Source organism: Pristis pectinata, chromosome 6, assembly GCF_009764475.1.
Source record: "Pristis pectinata isolate sPriPec2 chromosome 6, sPriPec2.1.pri, whole genome shotgun sequence".
Taxonomy (NCBI): Eukaryota; Metazoa; Chordata; class Chondrichthyes; order Rhinopristiformes; family Pristidae; genus Pristis; species Pristis pectinata.
Genome location: NC_067410.1, coordinates 107,475,509 through 107,501,817, shown reverse-complemented (window position 1 = coordinate 107,501,817; position 26,309 = coordinate 107,475,509). Strand labels below are relative to the sequence as shown.

The following is a 26,309-nucleotide window of genomic DNA, read 5'->3' as shown; positions in this document are numbered from 1 at the left end:
TCCCTGGTCTAGTCACAATGTGATTCCAGGCCCACAACAATTCAACTGGCTATTAAATTAAACTAAATCTCTTCTATCGGCACATGATCCATATCGCTCCATTCCCTGTATATTCATGTGTCCATCTAAAAGCCTCTTAAACACAAATATCATATTTACATCCACTTCCAACCCTGGCAATGCATTCCAGGCACTTAACGCTCTCTGTGTCAACAACTTGCCCTGCACATCTCCCTTAAACTTTCTCCTTCTCACCTGAAATTCATGTCCTCTAGTATTTGACACAAGTAAACTTTACTTCTGATAAAAGATTATTGACCAAAACAATAACAATTTGTATTTAATACACAACCCTTTCTCTTTCCCCAGACTAACCTGAGAGATTCCACCATTTTCTTTTTATTTAAATACCAGCAATTGTGAACTGCAAAGTGAATTGTTACCGCTTTAATAGCTTAATGCATTTTTCAGCAGGGTTCCATTACAGCAGTAGTTATGTTATTAGATCAGTAATTCAGAAGCTAGGAATATCATTAAAAAATGTGAGTTCAAAACACAACAGACTATCTGGGTAAATTCAATTCAGTTAGTTACATAAATATAGAATTAAGAAAAACTGGTGAGCAAACCAGCGAGTTTTTAAAATCCATCTGACTCACCGATGTCTTTTAGTGAGGGAATTCCTACCCTGTATTACTTATTAAGATAAATATCCAGACCCACACCAGTGCAAGGTCTCAGTTCGAGGGCAACCAGGGAAGGGTATTTGTGTTAACACTGTCAGAGATGTACACATTCAAGTCAAGTCTATTGTCATGTGCACAAGTACGGTGAGGTACAGGTACAATGAAAAACTTGCTTGCAGCAGCTTCACAGGCATGTAGGTAAAGACAACACACAGAATGTATATTATGAATTATGTAAAGAAATTTGGCATGTCCCCATTGACCCTCACCAATTTTTATTGATGCATCATAGAAAGCATCCTGTCCGGATGGAATGGGGCTTGGTTTGGCAACTGCTCTGCCCAACACCGCAAGAAACTGCAGAGAGTTGTGGACACAGCTCAGCACATCACAGAAACCAGCCTCCCCTCCATGGACTCTGTCTACACATCTCACTGCCTCGGTAAAGCAACCAGCATAATCAAAGATCCCACCCACCCGGACATTCTCTCTTCTCCCCCTCCCATTGGGCAGAAAATACAAAAGCCTGAAAGCACATAACACCAGGCTCAAGGACAGCTTCTATCCCGCTGTTATGAGACTATTGAATGGTCCCCTAGTACGATAAGATGGACTCTTGACCTCACAATCTACCTCGTTATGGCCTTGCACCTTATTGTCTATCTGTTCTGCATTTTCTCTGTAACTGTAACACTGTATTCTGCATTCTAAACTTTAAAATTTATTTATACAGCACAGTAACAAGCCCTTCTGGCCTAATAAGCCCGTGCCACCCAATTACACCCATGTTAACCTACTAACCTGTACGTCTTTGGAATGTGAGAGGAAACCAGAGCACCCTGAGGAAACCCACGCAGACACGGGGAGAACGTACAAACTCCTTCCAGGCAGCGGCTGGAATTGAACCCCAATCGCTGGTGCTGTAATAGCGTTACGCTAAACGCTACGCTACCATGCCGCCAACCGCTACTATTACTGTTTTTCCTTTGTACTACCTCAATGTACTGATGTGGTGAAATGATCTGCATGGACGGCATGCAAAACAAAGTTTTTCACTGTACTTCAGTACATGTGACAATGATAAACCAATTTACCAATTTATACATAAATTATACAAGACAGTGAAGAGAGAGAGAAAAGACTGTGCAAAAACAAGACCTTAGCACACAAAAAAGACACTATCAGAGACAAATCAAAAACAAGTCCTTTCTGTGATGGAATGAGTAAACATCGTGGTGTAAATCCCAAAACCCATAGAGAAACCTCTGGAGAGATGATCAAAGGCTTGGTCAAGAAGGCAGGTTTTAAGATGGAGAGTTTTATGGAGAAAATTCTTGGCATGGCTGCCTGTAGGAGTTTGAGGAGATTTGGCATGTCACCAAATATTCTTGCAAATTTCTGTAGATGTACGGTGGAGAGCATTCTGACTGGTTGCATCACAGCCTGGTATGGAGGCTCCAATGCACAGGATCACAAGGCTGCAGAAGGTTGTAGACTCAGCCAGCTACATCAGAGGTAGTACCTGAAGAAGGCGGTATCCACCACTAAGGACCCTCACCAGCCCGGACATGCCCTCTTCTCGTTACTACCATCGGGGAGGAAGTACACACTCAATGATTCAACAACTCCACCATTAGGTTTCTGAATGGTCCATGAACCCATACAGACTAACTCGTTATTCCTTTTTTTTGCACTGTTTACTTAATTTTTGTAACTTATAGTAATTTTATGTACTAGACTGTAATTATAGCACTGTAGTACTGCTGCAAAACAACAATTTTCACATTATATAAGTCAGTGATAATAAATCTGATTCAGAAACTACAATCAGGTGTGCAGGATTCCATTGTGGATGGTGCAGAGAAACCTCAGAGCGAGAGGAATTTAGAGTGACAGGGAAGGTATCTGACTACATCTCAAAGACCATAAGACATAGGAGCAGAATTAGGCCATTCGGCCCTTCGAGTCTGCTCCGCCATTCAATCATGGCTGATTTATTTTTCCTTCTCAACCCCATTCTCCTGCCATCTCCCCATAACCTTTGACGCCCTTACTAATCAAGAACCTATCAACCCCTGCATTAAATACACCCAGTGACTCGGCCTCCACAGCCGTCTGTGGCAATGAATTCCACAGATGCACCACCCTTTGGCTAAACACTATTACAGCGCCAGCGACCCGGGTTCAATTCCAGCCACTGTCTGTAAGGAGTTTGTATGTTCTCCCCGTGTCTGCGTGGGTTTTCTCCAGGTGCTCTGGTTTCCTCCCACATTCCAAAGATGTACGGGTTAGGAAGTTGTGGGCATGCAATGTTGGTGCCAGAAATCTGGCAACACTTGCGGGCTGCCCCCAGAACACTCAACGCAAAAATGCATTTCACTGTGCGTTTCAATGTACATGTGACTAATAAAAAATCTTGTTTTCTAAAGGGACGTCCTTCTATTCTAAGGCTGTGCCCTCTGGTCCTAGACTCTCCCTCTACTGGAAACATCCTCTCCACGTCCATTCTATCCAGGCCTTTCAATATTCAGTAGACTTCAATGAGATCCCCCCTCATTCTTCTAAACTCCAGCCAGTACAGGCCCGGAGCCATCAAACGTTCCTCATATATTTAACCCTTTCATTCCTGAGATCAATCTTGTAAACCTCCTCTGGACCCTCCAATGCCAGCACATCCTTCCTTAGATATGGGGCCCAAAACTGCTCAGAATACTCCAAACGTGGTCTGACCAATGACTTATAAAGCCTCAGCATTACATCCTTGCTTTTATATTCTAGTCCTGTTGAATTGGAAGCTAACATTGCATTTGCCTTCCTTACCACCGACTCAACTTGCAAGTTAACCTTCAGGGAATCCTGCACTAGGACTCCCAAAGCCCGTTTGCACCTCCGATTTCTGGATTCGCTCCCTGTTTAGAAAATAGTCTACGCCTTTATTCCTTCTACCAAAGTGTATGACCGTACACTTCCCTACGCTGTATTCCATCTGCCACTTCTTTGCCCATTCTCCCAACCTGTCCAAGTGCTTCTGCAGACTCCCTGCTTCCTCAACACAACCTGCCCCTCCACCTATCTTTCTATCAGACATCAACAGAGGGATATGAATTTGAGGAAGCGAATTATAAAGATGAGTGAGCTGGACTTTGGTGATTCTCTGAACTGAGTTCACATTCCAGATACAAACCAACCACCCAGCAATGAAATCTGATTTACAAAATAGATTATTATTCTTACATTATAAAGTACCAGCTGATGAACCACGAATATAACCAGCAAGACAATCTTCTCCAGAAACCAACATCCTTCTGGTTATTCCTTCAGCTCACCTCCACACCCTGTCATTCACTTGGAACTTATGTCTCAATTTGTTTACCCAAATGGTTAAAATATTATAACACGTGACTTGCCCAGTTTTACCTTGCAATTTCCAGTTTTTTATTAATCCTCCATGGATGTTGCTGAATACATCTTATATATGCTTGAGGGGCATAGACAGGGTGAAATCACATAGTCTTTTTCCCGGGGAGGTGGGGGGGGGGGGGTGCTAAAAACAAGAGGGCATATCAGAGGCGAGAGATTTAAAAGGGACATCAGGGGCAGCTTCTTCATGCAAAGGGTGGTGCATATTTGGAACGAGCTGCCAGAAACAGTGGTTGAGGCGGGCACATTAGCAACATTTAAAAGCCATCTAGATAATCCATGGATAGGAGAGGTTTAGAGGGCTATGGGCCAAATGCTGGCAGATGGGACTAGCTGGCTGGGCAACACAGTTGGCATGGACAAGTTGGGCTGAAGGGCCTGTTTCCATGCTGTATGACTCTATGCAGGATATACCAAGCCTCCTGCCCATTCTGATTGCATCCATCAATATTAACGTCAATTATCGAGACACTTTCTTTTAGTCTCACTCGGTACCCATCTTGCTTCCGAGTCCAAGGGTCCTCTGTTCAACTTCTGAGCCAAAAACCCGGACGTAAGATTCAAAACCAGTTAAGGCAGTGCAGCACCGAGAGAGTACCATGCGGTTGGATGAGGTCACACAACCACAGCATTGGTACAGAGGGGAAGGAGGCCAATTGGCCCACTGAGTCTGTACTGTACGTTAGAGCAATCCAGCTGGTCCCACTCCTCTGCCCTCTCTCCAGAGCCCTGCAAACCCTTTCAGATTCTTACCAAGCTCTCTTTTAAATGTGACAATTGAAATTTCCTCAGTTGAGGTCGAGAGGGTTGAGAGCTTCAAGTTCCTGGGAGTGAACATCACCAACACCCTGTCCTGGTCAAATCACGTAGATGCCAAGGCCAAGAAAGCTCATCAGCACCTCTACTTCCTCAGGAGGCTAAAGAAATTCAGTTTGTCCCCTTTGACCCTTACCAACTTTTATCGATGCACCATAGAAAGCATCCTATCTGGATGTATCACGGCTTGGTATGGCAACTGCTCTGCCCAGGACCACAAGAAACTGCAGAGAGTTGTGGACACAGCCCTGTACATCATGGACACCAGCCTCCCCTCCTTGGACTCTGTCTTTACCTCTCGCTGCCTTGGTGAAGCAGCCAGCATAATCAAAGACCTCACCCACCCGGGTCATTCTCTCTTCTCTCCTCTTCCATCAGGTAGAAGATACAGGAGCCTGAGGGCACGTACCACCAGACTTAAGGACAGCTTCTACCCCACTGTGATAAGACTATTGAATGGTTCCCTTATACGATGAGATGGACTATGACCTCACGATCTACCTTGTTGTGACCTTGCACCTTATTGCACTGCACTTTCTCTGTAGCTGTGACACTTTACTCTGTACTGTTATTGTTTTTACCTGTACTACATCAATGCACTCTGTACTAACCCAATGTAACTGCACTGTGTAATGAATTGACCTGTACGATCAGTATGCAAGACAAGTTTTGCACTGTACCTCAGTACAAGTGACAATAATAAACCAATACCAATACCTCTACCAGTGTGTTCCAGACCTATAGCACACACGTGTAAAGATGTCTTTTCTCATTCCACTTTCATTTTCTTTTTGCTGGTCATCATCATCCTAGGTTCTTGAAAGATAGTGACTGACAATCAGGAAGGATTGTTTTACTCGAGAGTTAAATGTAATCACATGGAGTTGAAGACCATGGATAGTTCAAGGAGAAGGGAGTAGGAGGGTATATTAGTGGAGAGGTGAACAGTAGCAGGAAGAGAAAACTTCTGAGGAACTGGCATGGACCAGTTGGGCAGTATAACCAGCGTTGTACTGTACAATTCAATGCAATTATCAAGAGTGACGTGCGTTACGACAGGGCTATGGAGTGGGGGGAAGGGATGGGACGACTGGAGAAGGCAGGAATGCACAGCTGGTCACAGCTGTCAAGGCAGCGTTGCTATTGATAACCTCCAGCTGTTTCCTGCCATGTCCAACCAGTAATGCTGCCTGCACTTTCTATCTCGAACTTCCTCCTCACTCGTCAATTTTGCACTGAGGTACCTTTGCAAACGAGTTAAATAGCAACCTGGGACTTTGTGTAATCCAGCATTAGAAACACGTTGCTTCTCACGTTTATTTCTATTTGTGGGACAGGATTGTCAGCAGCAAGGAAAGCAATGGATAACTCCATCTACCCCTGAATGCTGCACCTTTTCAAAAGGCAGTTAAAACTCAACCATTTTGGTAGGTCTGGAGATATATAGAGGCCAGCCCGGGCAAGGAGAGCAGAGTTTATTTCCTGAAGGGCACTTTACAACAATCCAATAATTCAATTTTATTTCATATTTTCTCATGGTATAGGAGGAGGCCATTCAACCCAATGAGTCTATGCTAGCTCTCACTTCAAGTGGGACTATCTCCAATAGACATCTTGGTCTGCACGGACAAGTTGAGCTGTATAACTCTGTGACTCTAGCGGTTAGCGTGAAACTATTACAGTGCCAGGGATCAGGGTTCAATTCCAGCTGCTGTCTGTAAGGAGTCTGTACGTTCTCCCCGTGTCTGCATGGGTTTCCCCCGGGTGCTCCGGTTTCATCCCACATTCCAAAGATGTACAGATAGGTTAACATGGGTTTAAATGGGCGGTGCGGACTCATTGGGCCAGAAGGGCTTGTTACCATGAGGTAAATAAAGTTTTTAAAAGATTTTTAAATTACTAGCTAAGAGAAACTGAGAACTAAGACACACGCAGCTAATCATGTGAACTAGGAAAAGAGAAGAAAAGTTTCTTCGAAAGATGTTTGCAATTTCATTGCTCAGTGAAAATGGAATGAGCTCTTTGGAGGGATGAGAAATGATAAATATTTAGCATTTGGCATGGATTAGGTCACAAGATGGGCATCTTCACGGGGGCACAGTTTCCCAATTTATTTGCGATCTTGTATAATAAAATCGTAAATTACCTCTTTCAAAAATGTCTACAATATTTATTCGTTCTTGGGGTTGCACACTGTGTTACTCCAGACCAGAGGGTCACAGGTTCAACGGTGCTAAGGTTTTATCTAGCCTTACAATTAGCCTCCTCTCTCTCTCCTGACTCTCTGGAAATCAGGATTGCAGTGTGGGTCTAATTAAAAAAGATCCTTCAGCCCAGTTCAATAGCGAATCTATCATCTCCCCATGACACAGTCAGGCAGTTGCTGAAACAATGTCCTGGGCCTCAGTTACATTTCCTGTCAATGTGCACCAGCTGCCAATAACCCTGGGTGCAGAAAACCACTCCTGATATCTGACCCAAACTTCTGTTAAACAGCCTCAATTTGACCTTGTTTGTCTAGTGTCTTAACTTATCAAAACTCTTAGCTATTTGCTTCAGACATTTTTCGTAGAGTTACACAAACAGAAGCAAGCCCATCAGCCCAATTCACCAGCACCGATCAAAATGTCTTTTCGAGCTAGTCCCATATGCCTGCATTTGGCCCATATCTCTCTAAATCTTGCCTCTCCACGTACCTGCCCAAATGTCTTTTTTTTCTCTCTGAAATCCACCCTTCACAATGCCTTTTTTATTACAGACCCATCTCATCTATGCCGACCAAGATGTCTATCTACACTGATCCCATTTGCCTGCATTAGGCCTGTATCCCTCGAAGCCTTTCCCATCCAAGTACCTGTCTAAATGCCTTGTATCTGCCTCCAGCACCTCCTCCGGCAGCTCATTCCATATAACCACCGCCCTCTGCGTGAAAAACTTGTCCCTCAACTCACCTTCAAATTTCTCCCCTCTCGCCTTAAACCTGTGCCCTCCAGAGACAGAACATAGCTATGTGTATGGGGAGACTTTGTTTTAAACGGGGAGACTTTGCTTTGAACCCAGAGCCTCACGTGGTGGAAAATGGAAAGGTAATCTTTAGATTTACTGTTGTTTCATTCATAACCATGATGTGGGCATCTCTAATAAGGCCAGTATTTAAGATAAGATAAGATACCTTTATTAGTGACATGTATATCAAAACACACAGTAAAATACATCTTTTGTGTAGAGTGTTCTGGGGGCAGTCCGCAAGTGTTGTCACGCTTCCGGCGCCAACATAGCATGCCCAAAACCCGTAATCTTTGGAATGTGGGAGGAAACCGCAGCACCTGGAGGAAACTCACACAGACACGGGGAGAACATACAAACTCCTTACAGACAGTGACTGGAATTGAACCCGGGTTGCTGCCGCTGTAAAGCATTACGCTAACCGCTACACTACCATGCCTGCCTAGTTATCCTGGAGATCTTGATTATCCCTAGTTATCCTGGAGAGAGCAGCCAGTTTGTTGAACTACTGTATCTATAGAACATAGAAGAGTACAGTACAGAACAGGCCCTTCGGCCCACAATGTTGTGCTGACATAGCTAATCACACCTACCTACAGAATGCCCATATCCCTCCATGTTCCTCTCATTCATGTGTCCATCCAAGCCCCTCTTACAAGCCCCCAATGGATTTGCCTCCACCACCCTATCAGACAACGCATTCCAGGCATCCACCACTCTCTCAGTAAAAAACAGACCCCTCACGTCTGTTCTGAACCTACCCTCCTCACCTTAAATGCATGCCCTCTGGTATTGGATCGCTCAATAATGGGAAAAAAGACATTGCTTGTCCACCGTATCTATGCCCCTCATAATTTTATACACTTCCAACAGATCACCCCTCAGCCTCCACCGCTCCAGAGAAAAGAGCCCAAGTTTATCCAGCATCTCCTGATAGCACATGCCCCCTAATCCAGGCAGCATCCTGGTAAATCTCCTCTGCACCCTCCCTACAGCCTCGACATCCTTCCAATAGTGAAGTGACCAGAATTGCATGCAATACTGAATATGTACTGAAGGACATCCAGTTTTATTCTTATTATGTTTCGCTGCAACAATGTTGAATGGTTGTAAATAGTCAATGACTTCCTTGTGTGCCTGGAGTTACACAGTGCCCCAGAATGGGTAAGGATGGCAAATTTCCTTCCCTGAGACAAACGAAAACCAAGAAACTGCAGATGCTGGAAATCTGAAACAAACACAGAAAATTGCTGGAAAAACACTCAGCAGGTCAGGCAGCATCTGTGGAGCAAGAAACAGAGTAAATGTTTCATCAGAAAGTACAGTGGATACAGAAAAACGCAGTCGAAGATGAGTCTTAGAAAGAATGTGGTCGACGAGATTCAGTCCTGATCCAGGGTCTTGACCCAAAACGTCGACCATCCCTCTGCCTCCACAGATGCTGCCTGACTGGCTGAGCTCCTCCAGCTGTTTGCCTTTTGCTAAAAACAGCGTTAACGTTGCAGGTTGAAGACCATACGTCAGAGAACACAGCTGATACAATATAATGTGAAAACGTGAAGTTATCTACTTTGGTGCCCAGAACAGAATTTCGAATGGTGAGAGATTGGGTGATGTTGATGTCAAAGGGACCGAGTTGTCCTTGTACACAAGTCATTGGTGAAGGGTCTTCGACCTGAAACATTAACTCTGATTCACCTTCCACAGATGCTGCCTGACCTGCTGCGTATTTCCTGCATTTTCTGTTACTTATAGCAGTAAACCAAATATGCTTTAAGAACAGTCATCACTGCTAATTCTGGCTTCCTTAATTTTACCTGTCGTGGTAGGATTTGAGCTTATATCTCCAGCTGATTAACTTATTCGTTGGGTTATTATTGTAATAACTCTCACACTGTGCTAGTAATTCCTATAATTTTAAAAGCATTAGCAACTCACTCTTTTGATGTGGTGCTGGTATCACCTCAGCTGTTGCCTCTAATCCGATTAAAGATGCTGATATAATATTGCCACACACAATTTTCACAGCAGCGCTTTGTTCCCATCCCCCTGGGATCTTTGAACATCTTCAGAGCATAATAAAGTCCTTGCAATTCCCCTGCAGTGTCTGAGAGCTCCAACATGTCCTTTTAAAGTGCACTGTCCCTTTAAATGAGCTCTCCAATCTGCCGTATGTATAAGCAATCATTTTGCCATATTACGAAGACTGAGGGACTAACAGTGCAGTAACCCTGCTGTTCTGGTCCTTGGATCAGGCTGCCTTGATTTCAGAACAAACTGTTAGATCAAACGCAACAACAATTTGTGTTGCACCTTTAACATAGTAAAATGACAAGCCACGTTAGGGCAGCCCCAAAGCTTGAAGAAAGTAGTAGGTCTTGGAGAGGATCATATTGAAGGTAGAGAGATAGATTTGAGGATGAAATTCCAGAGTTGGTAGACTAATTGGCCACTGTAAGTTGCCCATAGTGTGCAGCTGAGGTAGTTGATGAGAATGTTGGGAATAAATGGAACTAATACACTCTCAGCCAGAAAAAATTTCAAAAGAAAATTCCCGTTCTTTTCCTTTTTCCCTTTTTTTCCTTCTCTCCTTACGTTCGACCCATCTCCCGGTGGATCCGGGTGGATTACGTTCGACCCATCTCCCGGTGGATCTGCTCTCCCCTCCTCCCCCGCACATGCCTATCACTATCTCTTACCTGCATCTACCTATCACCACCTTGTGCCCACCCCGCCTCCCCTCTTTTGTCCACCTATCACTGCTCTGCTTTTCCCCCCCCGATATATTGGGCTTCCCCTTTTCCTATCTTCAGTCCTGAAGAAGGGTCCTGACCTGAAATGTTGACCGCCTGCCTTTCTCCACGGATGCTGCCTGGCCTGCTGAGTTCCTCCAGCATCGTCGTGTTTATCTTCAAAAGATTTTGTGTCATCTCTGTCCTCGACCCTGAACATCAACAATTCCTCTCCTCCCACAGACGCTGCTCAACTGGCTGAGTTTCTCCAGCAGTTTGTTCTTTGCTCTGTTCTAAACAGCCTGCCTTTTATTCTCAGACTATGCTCCTGGTTCTAGATTCCTCAACCAGGGAAAAACTTCCTTCCTGCATCCATTCTACTGATCCTTGTAAGAATTTTGTAAGTTTCAATGAAATCTGCTCTCATTCTTCCAAGCACTGGAGAATGAGAGCCCAGTCTACTCAATCCCTCATGCAGCAAACACTAACTCCTGGAACTAGTTGAGTGAATCTTTGCTGAATTCTCTCAATAGTAAGTACATTGTTTCTCAGGTAAGGAAATCAAACTCATACACAGTATTCCAAATGTGGTCTTGCCCAGGCCCTGTATAATTGCAGTAAGACATCTTTACTCTTGATTAGTAAGTTTTCAGATGATACTAAAATAGGTGGTGTTGTAGAGAGTGTGGAAGGTTGTGAAAAATTACAGGGGGATCTTGATCAGCTCGGTATGTGGGCTGAGGATTGTCAAATGGCTTTCAATCCAGATAAATGTGAGGTTTTGCATTTTGGGAGATCAAATCAGGGTAGGACTTGTACAGTGAATGGTAGGGCCCTGGGGAGTGTTATGGAACAGAGGGAACTAGGAGTGCAAGTGCATAGTTCACTGAAAGCAGCGTCGCAGGTAGACAGGGTGGTGAAGGTGGTGTTTGGCACGCCGGCCTTCATCAATCGGGGCATTGAGTATAGGAGTTGGGAAGTTATGATGCAGTTATATAAGATGTAGGTGAGGCTGCACTTGGAGTATAAGATATCTTTATTAGTCACATGTACATCGAAACACACAGTGAAATGCCATCTTTTTGCGTAGTGTTCTGGGGGCAGCCCGCAAGTGTCACCACGCTTCCGGCGCCAACATAGCATGCCCACAACTTCCTAACCCGTATGTCTCTGGAATGTGGGAGGAAACCAGAGCACCCGGAGGAAACCCACACAGACACGGGGAGAACGTACAAACTCCTTACAGACAGTGGTGGGAATTGAACCCAGGTCTCTGGTGCTGTAAAGCGTTACGCTAACCACTACACTACTGTGCCTGTATTGTGTACAGTTTTTGTCACCCTGTAATAGAAAGACGTTATTAAAATAACAAGAGTGGAGAAAAGATTTACCAGGAATGTTGCCAGGACTTGGGGGCCTGAGTTTCAGGAGAGGTTGTGAAAACTAGGACCTTATTCCTTGGAATGTAGGAGGGGTGACCTAATAGAGGTATATAAGATCATGAGGGGCATAGACAGGGTGAAAGCACACAGTCTTTTTCCCAGGGAGGGGGTGCTAAAAACAAGAGGGCATAGGTTTAAGATCAGAGGCGAGAAATTTAAAAGGGACATCAGGAGCAGCTTCTTCACGCAAAGGGTGGTGCATATTTGGAATGAGCTGCCAGGAATAGTGGTTGAGGCGGGCACATTAGCAACATTTAAAAACCATATAGATAAGTCCATGGAGAGGAGAGGTTTAGAGGGCTATGGGCCAAACGTGGGCAGATGGGACTAGCTCGCTGGGCAACATAGTCAGCATGGACGGGTTGGGCCGAAGGGCCTGTTTCCCTGCTGTATGACTCTGACTCAAATCTTTTCGTAAGGCTGAAATAATGTGTGTCTTCCTAATTGTTTAGTGAACCTGATTGCTGGCCTTCAGTGACTTGTATACAAGCATAGCCAGGCCTCTTTGAACAATCGCTCAGCACTTAAACAATATTCTCGCCGCTTGTGCGCTGAGTGGATCACTTCACAATTTTCCACATTACATTACATTTGCCCGCTCACTTATTCCTGTCCCCTTGAAGCTTCTTCACATCTTCCTCCATACCCACAAACCCACCTAGTTTTGCCTCATCAACAAACCTGGAACTGTAATGGAGACACAGGAGACTGCAGATGCTGGAATCTGGAGCAACACACAAGATGCTGGAGGAACTCAGCGGGTCAGGCAGCAGTCCAGATGAAGGGTCTCAACCCGAAACGTCGACTTGAGAGATGTGACATTTGGCTCTCTCAGCCAAATCTTTAAATTAGCTTGTGAATAGCACTGATCCTGCAATAGCCCACCAGTCACAGCCTGCTAACCTGAAAAGGATTCCCAATGTTTGTGTCCACTAATTCTCAATCCTTGTCAGTGCACTACCTCCAGCTACATGTGCACTAATCTTATTCATCAGCCTAATGTGTGGGACTTTGTTGAAAGCCTGCTAAAGATCCAAATACGCCCCATCCACTGATTCTCTGCAGATCTATTCTACCAATCACATCCCAGAAGGATTCATGCAGATTAGTCAATCCTGATTTTCCTTTCGTAAATTGACACTGACTCTGCTTATTCTTTCCAGAGGTGGAAATAGGTGCCTCAAAATGTAGCACGGAATCACAGTCTGAAGCTTATCTCAGAGTTAAAAATGACATAAGCCTTCGGGTTCAATGTCAGACAGTTGCTGGGACGAATGTTGGAGTGAGGGGTCAGAAGGTGCAAAGTGAAGGCTACATCACGTTAATGAGTATAGAAAAGTCTTCAGCGATTCCGCTGCAGAGCAACATAATTTTTAACAAATTTAAATCGTACAGATGAGAACAAAAGATTCTTAAGGAGGCGATAACGTCCATACGGAGCCAAATAACTAAAGGGGGGTGATAAAGAACATTTATTGCTTCTGTTGTGGGAGTTGAAAGCAAAATTGGAGACAGGAATGAAGCAGAGTTGGCCAGTTCAACAGTGGAGTCAGGAAGTATAACATAAACGAAAGGGTAAATCTCCTGGCAGAAAAGCTGCTGAGAGTTCATAATGGGATGTCGAGCTTGCTGGCAAAGTCAGCACTTAATGCACATCAATAACTGCGTCTTGTCACCGGCAGTAATTAAATAATTGAAATCTGAGGTTGATTGGGACTTGCTACAGAGAACAATTGCTTAAAGTTACACTCTCTTCCTTTGACTGGCTTTTGTTAGACTTGGCAATTAATTAACGGGGGGGGGGGTGGGGGTGCAGGCAGGCTGAAGTTCGGAAGAGCAACGAACTAATTGAATAGCTAAACAGGAGGGAGAAGCTGTACAGTGCCTTGTTGTTCCTCAGAGTATTTAACTTTGGGAAAGGTGTACAGTGGCTGTCCATAGTGTCAAAGTCTAACTGAAAGTTTTTTTGCTGATTATATTGGCCCTATAATCCATCCCCTAGGCAAGGCTAACTCAGCTGGGTGAGGTGACAAATATTGAAGTTAATTGGAGGCTGGATTTCAAAGGGTCTCCTGATGGAAAGATTTCCCTCTTTAACCTATTGAAGGGGGAAACTTTTTTTCCCACAGTAATCATTTAGGATATATTTGATGGCCTCACTACCATTCATCAACCATGACCACAGGAGCGAGTACAAGAGGAACATTGTAAAATGAGCCCCAGAATGGTAATGAAGGCCGTTCACATCAGCATGGTTGCCAGAGGATTATTGATGAAGGCAATGAGCAGATAATAAGCAAATAAGTCCTTGGTTGTATTCCCAGACTGAGGCCTTATTGAAAAACAATCACTTAAAGTTACACTCTTATTCTTAATAAACCATTTACACACTAGCATCCAGAGTTACTAAGAATGAGTTAACATAGAACATAGAACAGTACAGAACAATACAGGCCCTTCGGCCCACAATGTTGTGCCGACCTTTAAACCTCGCCTAAGACTATCTAACCCTTCCTCCCACATATCCCTCTATTTTAAATTCCTCCATATGCTTATCTAGCAATCTCTTGAATTTGACCAATGTACCTGCCTCTACCACCGCCCCAGGCAGCGCATTCCATGCCCCAACCACTCTCTGGGTAAAAAACCCTCTGATATCACCCTTGAACTTCCCACCCATTACTTTAAAGCCATGCCCTCTTGTATTGAGCATTGGTGCCCTGGGAAAGAGGCGCTGGCTGTCCACTCTATCTATTCCTCTTACTATTTTGTACACCTCTATCATGTCTCCTCTCATCCTCCTTCTCTCCAAAGAAGAGTTAATCTGGTTAGTTTTGATCTTGCTTCAATTTTATTTTCTCATGATAACCGCTGCTCTTTTCTTACTCCTGTATAATGTGAGGCAGTAAAGGCATCACCAGCAATCTATAGCCGTTACCCACGGGCCCATATACCTAGAAGAAGCATAAGAAGAGGCTATTTGGCCCCACAAGCCTTCTCCACCATTCAACAGGATTGTGGCTGACTCAACATTTCATTTTCCCTTGCTGATTCAAAATCTATCCATCTTGGACGAAAGTTGTGCATCACCTTCTCTGAGAAGTTCTGTGTTTCCTCGAATGCTGGTGAATGAGGGGTGATGTTATAGAGGTGTATAAAATCATGAGGGGCATAGACAGGGTGAACGTGCACAGTCTTTTTCCCAGGGTTGGAGAATCAAAAACTACAGTGCATAGGTTTAAGATGAGAGGGGAGAGATTTAATAGGAACCTGAGGGGCAACTTTTTCACCAGAGAGTGATCAGTGTATAGAATGAGCTGCCAGAGGAAGCAGTTGAGGCAGGTACATTAACAACACTTAAAACGCACCTGGACAGGTACATGGATAGGAAAGGTGTAGAGGGATATGGACCAAACACAGGCAAATGGGACTAGCTATGATGGGAATCTTGGTTGGCATGGACCAGTTGGGCCAAAGGGCCTGTTTCCATGCTGTATAACTCTATGACTTCCTCATCCTATAAGACAGTCCTAAAACTTACCTCGTTAAGTAAACCTTGGCCATCTGCCTTAGGAGCCTGGTGCAATTTTGTGTAAAGGTTCCTTTTACCTGGCACTCCCCGTGAATGCCCTTGGGATGTTCTGGCACACTAAAGGTGTAATATAAATGTGTTGTAAACATACTGTTCTCCAAAGCAAGTGTATTGGTTACTGCACAAGGTGATATTAAGGAATGCCCTGAGTATTAAGGTACTCCTGATACACAGAATCTGAAGGAAAAATAGAAGGGACAATAAATAAACTGCTGGAAGAACTCATCCTGATGCAGGTTCTAGGCCTAAAACATCGACCATCCCTCTGCCTCTGCAGATGCTGCTTAGCCTGATGAGATCTTTCAGCAGCTGATTTTTTGCTCCAGATTCCAGCAAATGCAGTTTCTTGTCACCAAGAAATAGGAGGGCTCTGAAGTGTTATTAGCCCCTAGAGCCCTGTCCTCTTTAACTAAATTTTTTTTCGTGCATTCTCTCTTGAATTGACCTCCTTTATGATAAAGGTGAACTCTTGATCTCACAATCTACCTCGTCATGACCCTTGCACCTTATTTGTCTACCTGCACTGCACTTTCTCTGAAACTGTAACACTATATTCTGTAATTACTGTGTTAGGAGTTTGAGGAGATTCAGTATGCCACCAAAGACTCTTACAAATTTCTATACATGTAAAATGCCGAGCATTCTGACTGGTTGCGTCACAGCCGTATGGAGGCTCCAATGCACAGGATCGCGAGAGGATGTAGAGGGTTGTAGACTCAGCCAGCTCCATCACAGGCATAACCTTCCCCACCATCGAGGACATCTTCAAGAGGCGGTGCCTCAAGAAGGCGGCATCCAGCATTAAGGACCCTCACCATCTGGGACATGCTCTCTTCACATTACTACCACCAGGGAGGAGGTACAGGAGCCTGAAGACCCACACTCAATGTTTCAGGAACAGCTTCTTCCCCTCCGCCATCAGATCTCTGAACGGTCCATGAACACTACCTCGTTATTCCTTTTTTTTGTACTTTTTTTTGTAATTTATAGTAATTTTATATCTTTGTACTGTACTGCTGCTGCAAAACAACAAATTTCACGTCATATGTCAGTGATAATAAATCTGATTCTGACTCTGTTATTGCTACCTCAATGTATCTATGTTTTGAAATGATCTGGATGGCATGCAAAACAAAATTTTTCACTGCATCTTGGTACATGTGACAATAATAAACTAATTACAGACCTTGTCCTAGTTTTACTATAAATATTTCTACCTGTGTAGTTCACCAACGAGTCTAACACCACTTACATAGACGCACAGCAATGACATGATGCAAAATGGAAAGTAAGTTCCACAAAGGGGAAGGGAGGAACCAAACAAAAGCCACTGAGCAAGAGGACCATGGAAAGTGTGACTCACTTGCTGCTGGACCTGTGCACGTCGACGATGTTGGAAAACAGATGATGCCTCTCGGTTTTGGTCATGGTTAAGTTCAATGCTTCGGAGTTCTTAAACATACGAATCAGGATCTCTAGGCTCAGCATATAGGAGTGCTCCGATGATATCACTTCAAAAATGGCCTGTGGACATAGAGAGGGTTCACGGTTCGGAGGGAGGAAGATATGAACTGGAGGAAGACACTTAGCCTCGTGAGCTTGTTCTGCCGCCCAATGAGATCGTCTCTGCGGTCTAACCCCTTTCCTCATATCCATTACGAACTTTGAGCAACAAAAGTCCATCAATCTCAAGAGTTAATGTTAACTATGTACCGAGCATCAGTTGTGGAAGCCAGTTCCAGAGTTCTATCACTCTGTCTGGAAGCGTTTCCCCCAACTTCAGTCGTAGTTCCAATTTTTAGACCGTGCCTCTAGTCCCAGGCTCACCAACCCAATGGAACAGAACACGCAGGGAGAAAAACCTGTTCCCCTTTAATATGTGACAACTATAACCCTGATTAAAAACATTTATTTGGTTGCCCTTTTAACACCCAGTCCATTGACCAGAACCCAGTCCCTGCTCACACCAATTGAGATAAAGATCAGATGCTCTTGAACCAGAGCATTGACAATGGTCTGCACAAGGCAAATCCTTGAAATGTACCTTTCATGGATGGCTTTTACCATCCTATACTGTACAGGGGCTCCCCAGGTTACAAATGACCTGACATATGGAAATCCAACTTTACCCAACTTTTCCCATGCATTTTTAAAGGATTTTTCAAGTTAGTAATAATAATAATAATAATAAAATGTTTCATGGTAATCATTAATAACTGAATACACTATCATTCCATTAGTTTGATTATGGGAAGAGTTAGGGTGATTATTCAATGAAGGTGGTTGGAGTCATGGAGTCACACATCACAGTAATAGGCCCTTCGGCCCAACTGGTCCATGCCGACCAAGACACTCATCGAAGCTGGTCTCATTTCCCCACTAAACCATATCCCGCTAAACCTTTCCCATCCACATACCTGTCCAAATGCCTTTTAAATGCTGTTAATGTACCTGCCTCAACCACTTCCTCTGGCAGCTCATTCCATATACTGACTACCCTCTGGGTGATAAAGTTGCCCTTCAGGTTCCTATTAAATCTCTCCCCTCTCACCTTAAGCCTATGCCTCTAGTTCTTTATTCCCCAACCCTGGGAAAAAGACTGTGTGCATTCACTCTATCTATGCTGCTCATGATTTTATACACCTCTATGATGTTACCCCTCATTCTCCTACATACCAGTGAATAAAGTCCCAACCTGCTCAACCTCTCCCCATAACTCAATCCCTCGAGACCTGGCAACATCCTTGTAAATCTCCGCTGCACTCATTCCAGCTTCATGGCATCTTTCCTATAGCAGGGTGACCAAAACTGAACACAATATTCCAAATGTGGCCTCACCAACGTCTTGTACAACTGAAACACAATGTCCCAACTTCTATACTCAATGCCCTGACTGATGAAGACATTGATTATAGAAGTTTGGAATTTATGTTGCGGATGGTGGAATCTGAGGGGAGTTGGTCGGAATAGCGTGGGGCTATTATAGATTTGAGAGGCTGAAGGGCCTCCTTCTCTACCATAGAGAAATTGGCTGCTCCATTTACTACTTACGATGAAACTTTTCCAACTGCATTCATCATTGGTCCATGTGGCTGTGTTCCATACATAGTTATAAGCTTACTGATTGATGTGTACAGATAGTATATATCCCACAGTCTAAATTACGAACATGACTTTTTAATAATGAGCTTCTTAAAGCTGTGTAGATGCCTCTCACCTGAGTGGTGGGGGAAGAGTGGTTGTAGAAACAGAGTGAGAGTGTCTTCAAGTGAAAGTACCTCCCCCGGGACTTTTCCCTTTATAACTGTAGTCTAAATAAGGTGGATTAATCCTTGGCCCAGAACCATAAACCAAAGAAAGCTGTGGCCGACAGGAAGATGATTCTGGATTAATAAATGGTTTCCATCGTAAAACGATAACAAAATGTCAGTCTGAATTACAGGGTTCTTGTTATTCATAGATGGCTGTTGCTCGAGAAACAGACATTTATTCTTCATTCTTATTTTCCCTCAGGAGGGTTGCGGTGAGCTGCCGTCTTTCACTGCTGTAGAACAGAGCCCTGTCTTAGCGAAGAATGTTTAAGGTGGAGCAATGGGCTGCTCTGTGTTGGCTTTCTGAAAGTTCTTGGAACAGTATTTATCCAAGAAAGCAGAGAGTAATCCATCATCCCCCTGGTAGGTGTATTACAGATGGTGAAAGACTTTGGGGTGTCAGGATGAGAGACCCTCACTGCAGGATACTTAACCATAGAGTCATAGGGTCACACTTTGGCCCACTGAATCAAACATCCATTTACATTAATAAATGACCTTCAGAGTCAGGGAGTCAGAGAGCCATACAGCATAAGGAAAGATACTTTGTCCCACCACATCCGTATCAACCATCACACCCATTTGCACCAATCCAACACTGATCCCATTTCATTCTCTCCACGTTCCCCATCATCTCCCTCGATTCCACGCCTCAACCACACACAAGGGGCAATTTACAGTGGACAATTAAGCTACTAACCTGCACGTCTTTGGGAAGTGGGAGGAAACCAGGGCACCCGGGGGAAACCCACGTGGTCACCGGGAGCGCGTGCAAACTCCATACAGACAGCACTGAAGATCAGGATTGAACGCGGGTCACTGGAATTGTGAGGTTAAAACTCTACTGTACCACCTATTAATTTTAAAGGACGGGGACTTAATCGACACAAGCTTATGACCCACCTATCCTGGGAATTCCTTGTTCATTGGAAATAATTGCAATTCCCAATCCCAATAGTGAATAGGGTTGAACAGGTACCTGCACTTGGCAGTGTAGTGCATTTGCACACAGATCCATTCAGTGCAGCATGTGTGTAGCCCCATATCTCTAAGGATATCACAGACGTGTTATTGCTCAAACTCATGTGGCTATACAACAACTGTCCCTTTAAGAAGTTGGATACCAACTGCTCGGGGGTCCTGTAACTATTTCACAGGAGACAGTCTCCTTCATTACTGGAATTAACCAGACAAATCACTCCATCGATTAAGAATGGACCTACACCACTACCCATGGAACCAAGAAAGAGCTATCAAGCTGTTAACTCCTTTCATATCCAGGCTGGGTGAAGGTAACATGTGTAGCCTCTGAACTGCAACAACAGTCCACAGTTGGACAGACTTGGGTTGTTTTCTCTGGAGCGTTGGAGGCTGAGGGGAGACCTGGGTATAGACAGGGTAGACAGTCAGTCTCCCCAAGGTAGAAATGTCAAGTATAAGAGGACATGTATTTAAGGTGAAAGGGGGAAACTTTAAATGAGATGTGGGGGACAAGTTTTTTTCCACACAGAGTGGTGGGTGCCTGGAACAGGCTGCCAGAGGTGGTGGTGGAAGCGGATATGATAGTGGAATTTAAGAGGCTGTCAAATAGATAAATTGCTTAGTATGGCAACTCTGCCCGAGACCACAAGAAACTGCAGAGAGTCGTGGACACAGCTCAGCACATCACGGAAACCAGCCTCCCCTCCGTGGACTCTGTCTACACTTCTCGCTGCCTCAGTAAAGCAGCCAACATAATCAAAGACCTCACCCACCCCGTACATTCTCTCTTCTCCCCCCTCCCTTTGGGCAGAAGATACAAAAGCCTGAAAGCACGTACCACCAGGTCAAGGACAGCTTCTACCCAACTGTGAAAAGGCAATTGAATGGTCCCCTTGTATGATAAGACAGACTCTTGACCTCACAATCTACCTCATCACGGCCTTGCACCTTATTATCTGCCTGCACTGCACTTTCCCCGCAACTGTAACACTATATTCTGCATTCTGTTATTGTTTTCCCTTGTACTACCTCAATGCACTGATTCTATGAAATGATCTGTATGGATGGCATGAAAAAGGAACTTTTCCACTGCACCTCAGTACATGCGACAATAATAAACCAATTTACATGAATGTGCAAGGAATGGGGGGATATAGTTAATGTGCAGGCTGAAGAGGCTCAGTTTAGTTTGGCATCGTGTTCAGCACAGATATCTTGGGCCAAAGGGCCTGTTCCTGTGCTGTACTGTTGTATGTTCTATCAGTCTAGAGCAGACCCAGAAGGGAGAAGAGAAAAAAACAATGGAGAAATTCGGATACCAGAGATTCAAAGTCATTTATTTTGTCTCGAGCACGGAGCAATCAATGTATGCCACGTCTCAAATTCTGGATGCCAAAACATTATTTCCTGAAAGAAATCTATCTAATCTGCATTTAAGTGAATCAATTGTAATTGTATCCAGCATCTCCCAAAGGAGGCTGCTTCGTTGCTTGGCTGTTGGCTCCATGGAATATTGTGTCCATGAGTTGGTTCTGAAGATACATCTCCTCTAGGGCAGGCTGTGTCCTCTGGCTGTACTGCTCTTAGACAATGTGAAACAGCTTGTCATGTTTGACATTATACAGTGCCTTCAGGGTCCAAACATGGCTTCTGTTTCACCCGTCAATTTTCCCTCTGCAGTTATGAACTGTATGTCAGGATCTATACACGATTAAAAAACCCAGCGGGTCAAGCAGCATCTGTGGAGGGAAATGGACTGTCGATGTTTCAGGTCGAGACCCTTCTTCAGGACTGAGAGATGGAGAGGAGATAGCCAATATAAAAGGGTGGGGGGGGGGGGGGAGCGGGGAAGGGGTGGTGCAAGGGCTGACAGGTGATAGGTGGATCCAAGTGAGGAGGGGTGAGAGGCAGATGGAGGAGGGGAGAGCGGGAATAGCGACAGAGGACGGGAGGCGATAGGTGGAGTCCGCAGAGGGCCGCAGATGGCGGGATCTGATAGGAGAGGAAGGTGGAGCATGGAACCAGATAAGGGAGGTGGGGAGGACAGATGGGAACAGTGGGGGGGAGGGTGTGGGCGATGGGCAGTTGGAGTGGGTACAGGAGGGGAAAGAAACAGGGTGATAGTGGTCCGGGAGGGTGGGTAGGAGGAACTGGGCAGATCAGGAGGAAAGAGAAAGGGTCTCGACCCGAAACGTCAAACATCCATTTCCCTCCACAGATGTTCCCTGACCCGCTGGGTTCCACCAGCAGTTTGTTTTTTACTCCGGGTTCCAGCATCCGCAGTCTGTGTCTCCACATAGGATTACATAGGAGTGTACACAACCTACAACACATAAACAGGCCCTTCAGCCCAAAAAAATCCCCGCTGCTGTTTATGTTCCAGTTGAGCATTTCCTCATCGAAGCCTAGTGTGACCTTCTCGTGCTTGCCCAGCCTCCTATTAGATATATCTGCACTACCACTGCTCCCTTGTGGGAGTGAGTTCCATACTCCCACCACTCATAGAGGCACAGTGCAATACAGCACGGATACAGGCCCTTCAGCCCAACCAGTCCATGCCGACCAAGGTGCCCACCCAGCTAGTCCCAATTTCCTGCGTTCGGCCCATATCCCTCCAAGCCCCACCCCTCCATGTACCTATCCAAGTGCTGCTTAAATGATACTGTTGTACCTGCCTCAAACACTTCCTCTGGCAGCTCGTTCCATATACTCACCACCCTCGGCATGAAAAAGTTACCCCTCAGGTCACTTTTACATCTTTCCCCTCTTACTCTAAATCTATGCCCCCTAGTTTTGGCCTCTGCTACCCTGGGGAAAAGACTGTTACCGTCCACCTTATCTATGCCTCTCATAATTTTACACATTTCTATAAGGTCGCCCCTCATTCTCCTACGCTCCAAGGAATAAAGACCTAGCCTGGCCAACCTCTCCCTATAACTCAGGCCCTCGAGTCCTGGCAACATCCTCGTAAATGCTTTCTGCACTCCTTCCAGTTTAATCATGTCTTTCCTATAACAGGGTGACCAAAACTGTACACAGTACTCCAAGTGCAGCCTCACCAATGACTTATACAACTGCAACATAATGTTCCAACTCCTATACTCAGTGCACTCTTTGGTGAAAGATGTTTCTTCTAAATTTCCCCTTAGGATTACCTGGAGACCATCTTGTATTGGTGACCTCAGGTCATCATCTTCCCTCCAAGTGAAACCCTTCTCTGTGCATCAACTCTAGCTGAATCAAGCTGGTGCTACTGCCTCACAGCTCCAAGGACCCCAGCTCAATCCTGACGATTTGTAGGTTATTTGTCCGCTGTACACTGCCCCTGGTGTGTGTGAATGGAGGGAGCTGGGGGAGATAGCGTGGGAGAGAATGAAATGGGATTAGTGTAAAGGGGAGTCTGATAGTCAGCAGGGCCTCAGTGGGCCGAAGGGCCTGTTTCCGTGCTGAATGACTGAATCACTTTATGACATCTGCTTTCCAGTTTTGCTGTTATCAGACTCTTGAATAGACCTCTCATAGCTAAAAGATGAACTTGGCCTCCCAATCCACCTCGCCATGGCCCTTGCACTTTACCTGTCTACCTGCACTGCAGTTTCTCTGTAACTGTAACACTATATTCTGCTTTCTGTTTTCCTTTTGACTACCTCAGTAAACTTAAGTATGGAATGATCTGTCTGGATGGCACGCAAACAAAAGCTCTTCACTGTATTCTGATGCATCTGTCAATAATAAACCAATAAATATTCCCGATCTTTTACTTGTTTTCCTAATTTCCCCTTTAACTTCACTCCCACACTTCCAATACTCTTCCATGCTACCTACTGCATTAAGCTCTTAGTGTCCAACAATAAATTGGTGTACAAGTTCAAAGATCCTTGAAGATAGCAGTGCAGGTAGATTACATGGTTAATAAGGTTCTATCCAAGGTTGAACAGTTCCCTAGTACGATAAGATGGACTTGCACCTTAAGGGCATGCATTTAAGGTGAGAGGGGGTAGGTTCAGAACAGACGTGAGGGGTACATTTTTTACTCAGAGTGGTGGATGCCTGGAATGTGTCGCCTGATAGGGTGGTGGAGGCAAATTCGTTGGGGGCTTTTAAGAGGGGCTTGGATGGGCACATGAATGAGAGGAAAATGGAGGGTTATGGGCATTCTGTAGGTAGGAGGGAATAGCTATGTCGGCACAACATTGTGGGCTGAAGAGCCTGTTCTGTGCTGTACTGTTCTATGTTCTTATTGTCTACCTGTACTGCACTTTCTCTGCAGCAGTTACACATTATTCTGCATTCTGTTATTGTTTTACCTTGCACTACCTCAATGCACTGTGTAATGAATCGATTTGTATGAACAGTAGCCAAGTTTTTCACTGTACCTCAGTACATGTGACAACAATAAACCAATAACAATAAGCCACACAGTCAGGGCACTGAATGTAAGAGCAGGGAAGTAACGTTCCAACTTTATAAAACATTGGTCAGACTCATCTGAAGTAGTGCGTGCAGTTCTGGTCACCCCACTATCAGAAAGATGTGATGCCACTGGAGAGAGGGCAGGGCAGATTCACCAGGATGTTGCCTGGGATGGAACGTTTCAGTTCTGAGGAGAGACTGGAGAGGCTGGGTCTGTTCTCCCTGGAGAGGAGGAGGTTAAGAGGGGACATGATAGAGGTAAAAAAAATTTATGAGGGCTATAGATAGGGTAGACTGCAGGAAATGTTTCCCCAAATCAGAGGTAGATAAGGCTGAAGGACATAGATTGAGGGTAAGGGGGAAGAGATTTAGAGGGGATCTGAGCAGGAACTTTTTCACCCAGAGAGTGGTGAACACTCTGCCTGAGAGAGTGGCAGAAGCAGAGTCCCCGACAGTGCTTAAGTGTCCCGACAAGGACTCAAATCACTGAGGCAGGTGCTGGAAGAATGAATTAATATGGATGGATACCCAGTGGTCAGCATGGACATGGTGGGCCGAATGGTCTGTTTCCACGCTGTATGGCTCTATGACTCTAACAAGCTTCCCTTTTTGCCCGGCCCTGTCCTACCCTTTTCGCACCTTGACATTCAGGGGCTCTAGATCCATTGATCCCACTCTTTTTTTCTGCAGAACATGTTTATCCCAAATCCCTTAAATCTCCTCCCATTGCTCTGAGACCGATTTACCTCCAAACTCCAATTTCCAGTTCACTTCTGCCAAATCATTTCTCAGCCTAGTAAAGTTGACCTTAGTCCAGTTTAAAATTTGTACTCCTTGTTTATCTGACTCCTGTTCCTCAACCGTGCAGACTGAGATCACTGCACACTTATTCTCTATTTCCATGTGTTCAACTTCATCCCCGAAAACTAAACCCAGAATTACACATCCCACCTCTTATTGGACTTACTACATATTAGTTAAAAATTCTCCTGAATATCAGTTTGAATGTCTACTCCACTTATCCATTTTACTTTGACCGTATTGGTCGCCTCATTACAGGAAGGATGCGGAAGCGTTGGAAAGGGTGCAGAGATTTACCAGGATGCTGCCTGGTTTAGAGAGCATGTATTATGAGACTAAGGGAGCTAGGGCTTTACTCTTTGGAGAGGAGGAGGATGAGAGGAGACATGATAGAGGTGTACAAGATATTAAAAGGAATAGATAGAGTGGACAGCCAGCGCCTCTTTCCCAGGGCACCAATGCTCAATACAAGAGGGCATGGCTTTAAAGTAATGGGTGGGAAATTCAAAGGGAGATATCAGAGGAAGGTTTTTTACCCAGAGAGTGGTTGGTTCATGGAATGCACTGCCTGGGGCGGTGATGGAGGCAGTTACATTGGTCAAATTCAAGAGATAAGCATATGGAGGGATACATGGGAGGAAGGGGTTGGATAGTCTTAGGTGAAGTTTAAAGCTCGGCACAACATTGTGGGATGAAGGGCCTGTATTGTGCTGTACTGTTCTATGTATCTCAGTTAATATCAGAGGAACTGAAATCCCACTAGTACAGGCCTAGTATTTTTGCCCCCAAATTTGCTCTTCAATGACCCCTGGATTTTGTTCATTGCCCAGTCCAACAATGCCACAACCCCTTTAATTGTTCTAAGCTTCAACTCATAACTTCTAACGTGTCCTTTCTCATAGTTGTGATCCCTTCTCTTATCAATATTGTCAACTCACTCTTTTTTATAATCCCCACCATCTCATCTGTGTGTCCAGGAAGATTAAGCTCCCATTTCTACTCATTTAGGCCACGTTTGAGTCATTGCCAAGACACACGCCTTTCAACTCACCTGCCCGGTTCACTACACTTCTTGCATTGAGGTGTACTGCATCAACCACAGCCACGCT

The 26,309-nt window shown here is 44.8% G+C and overlaps 1 protein-coding gene across 1 annotated transcript in view; it reads right to left on the bottom strand.

Annotated features, from left to right (window-relative positions):
* Positions 1 to 26,309, bottom strand: part of LOC127572067 (rho guanine nucleotide exchange factor 26-like) — a 173,900-nt gene that overhangs the window by 89,378 nt on the left and 58,213 nt on the right. The window contains exon 6 of the mRNA XM_052018917.1: positions 17,058 to 17,218. Coding sequence (XP_051874877.1) covers positions 17,058 to 17,218 — 161 coding nt within the window. The remainder of the gene's footprint in view (positions 1 to 17,057; positions 17,219 to 26,309) is intronic.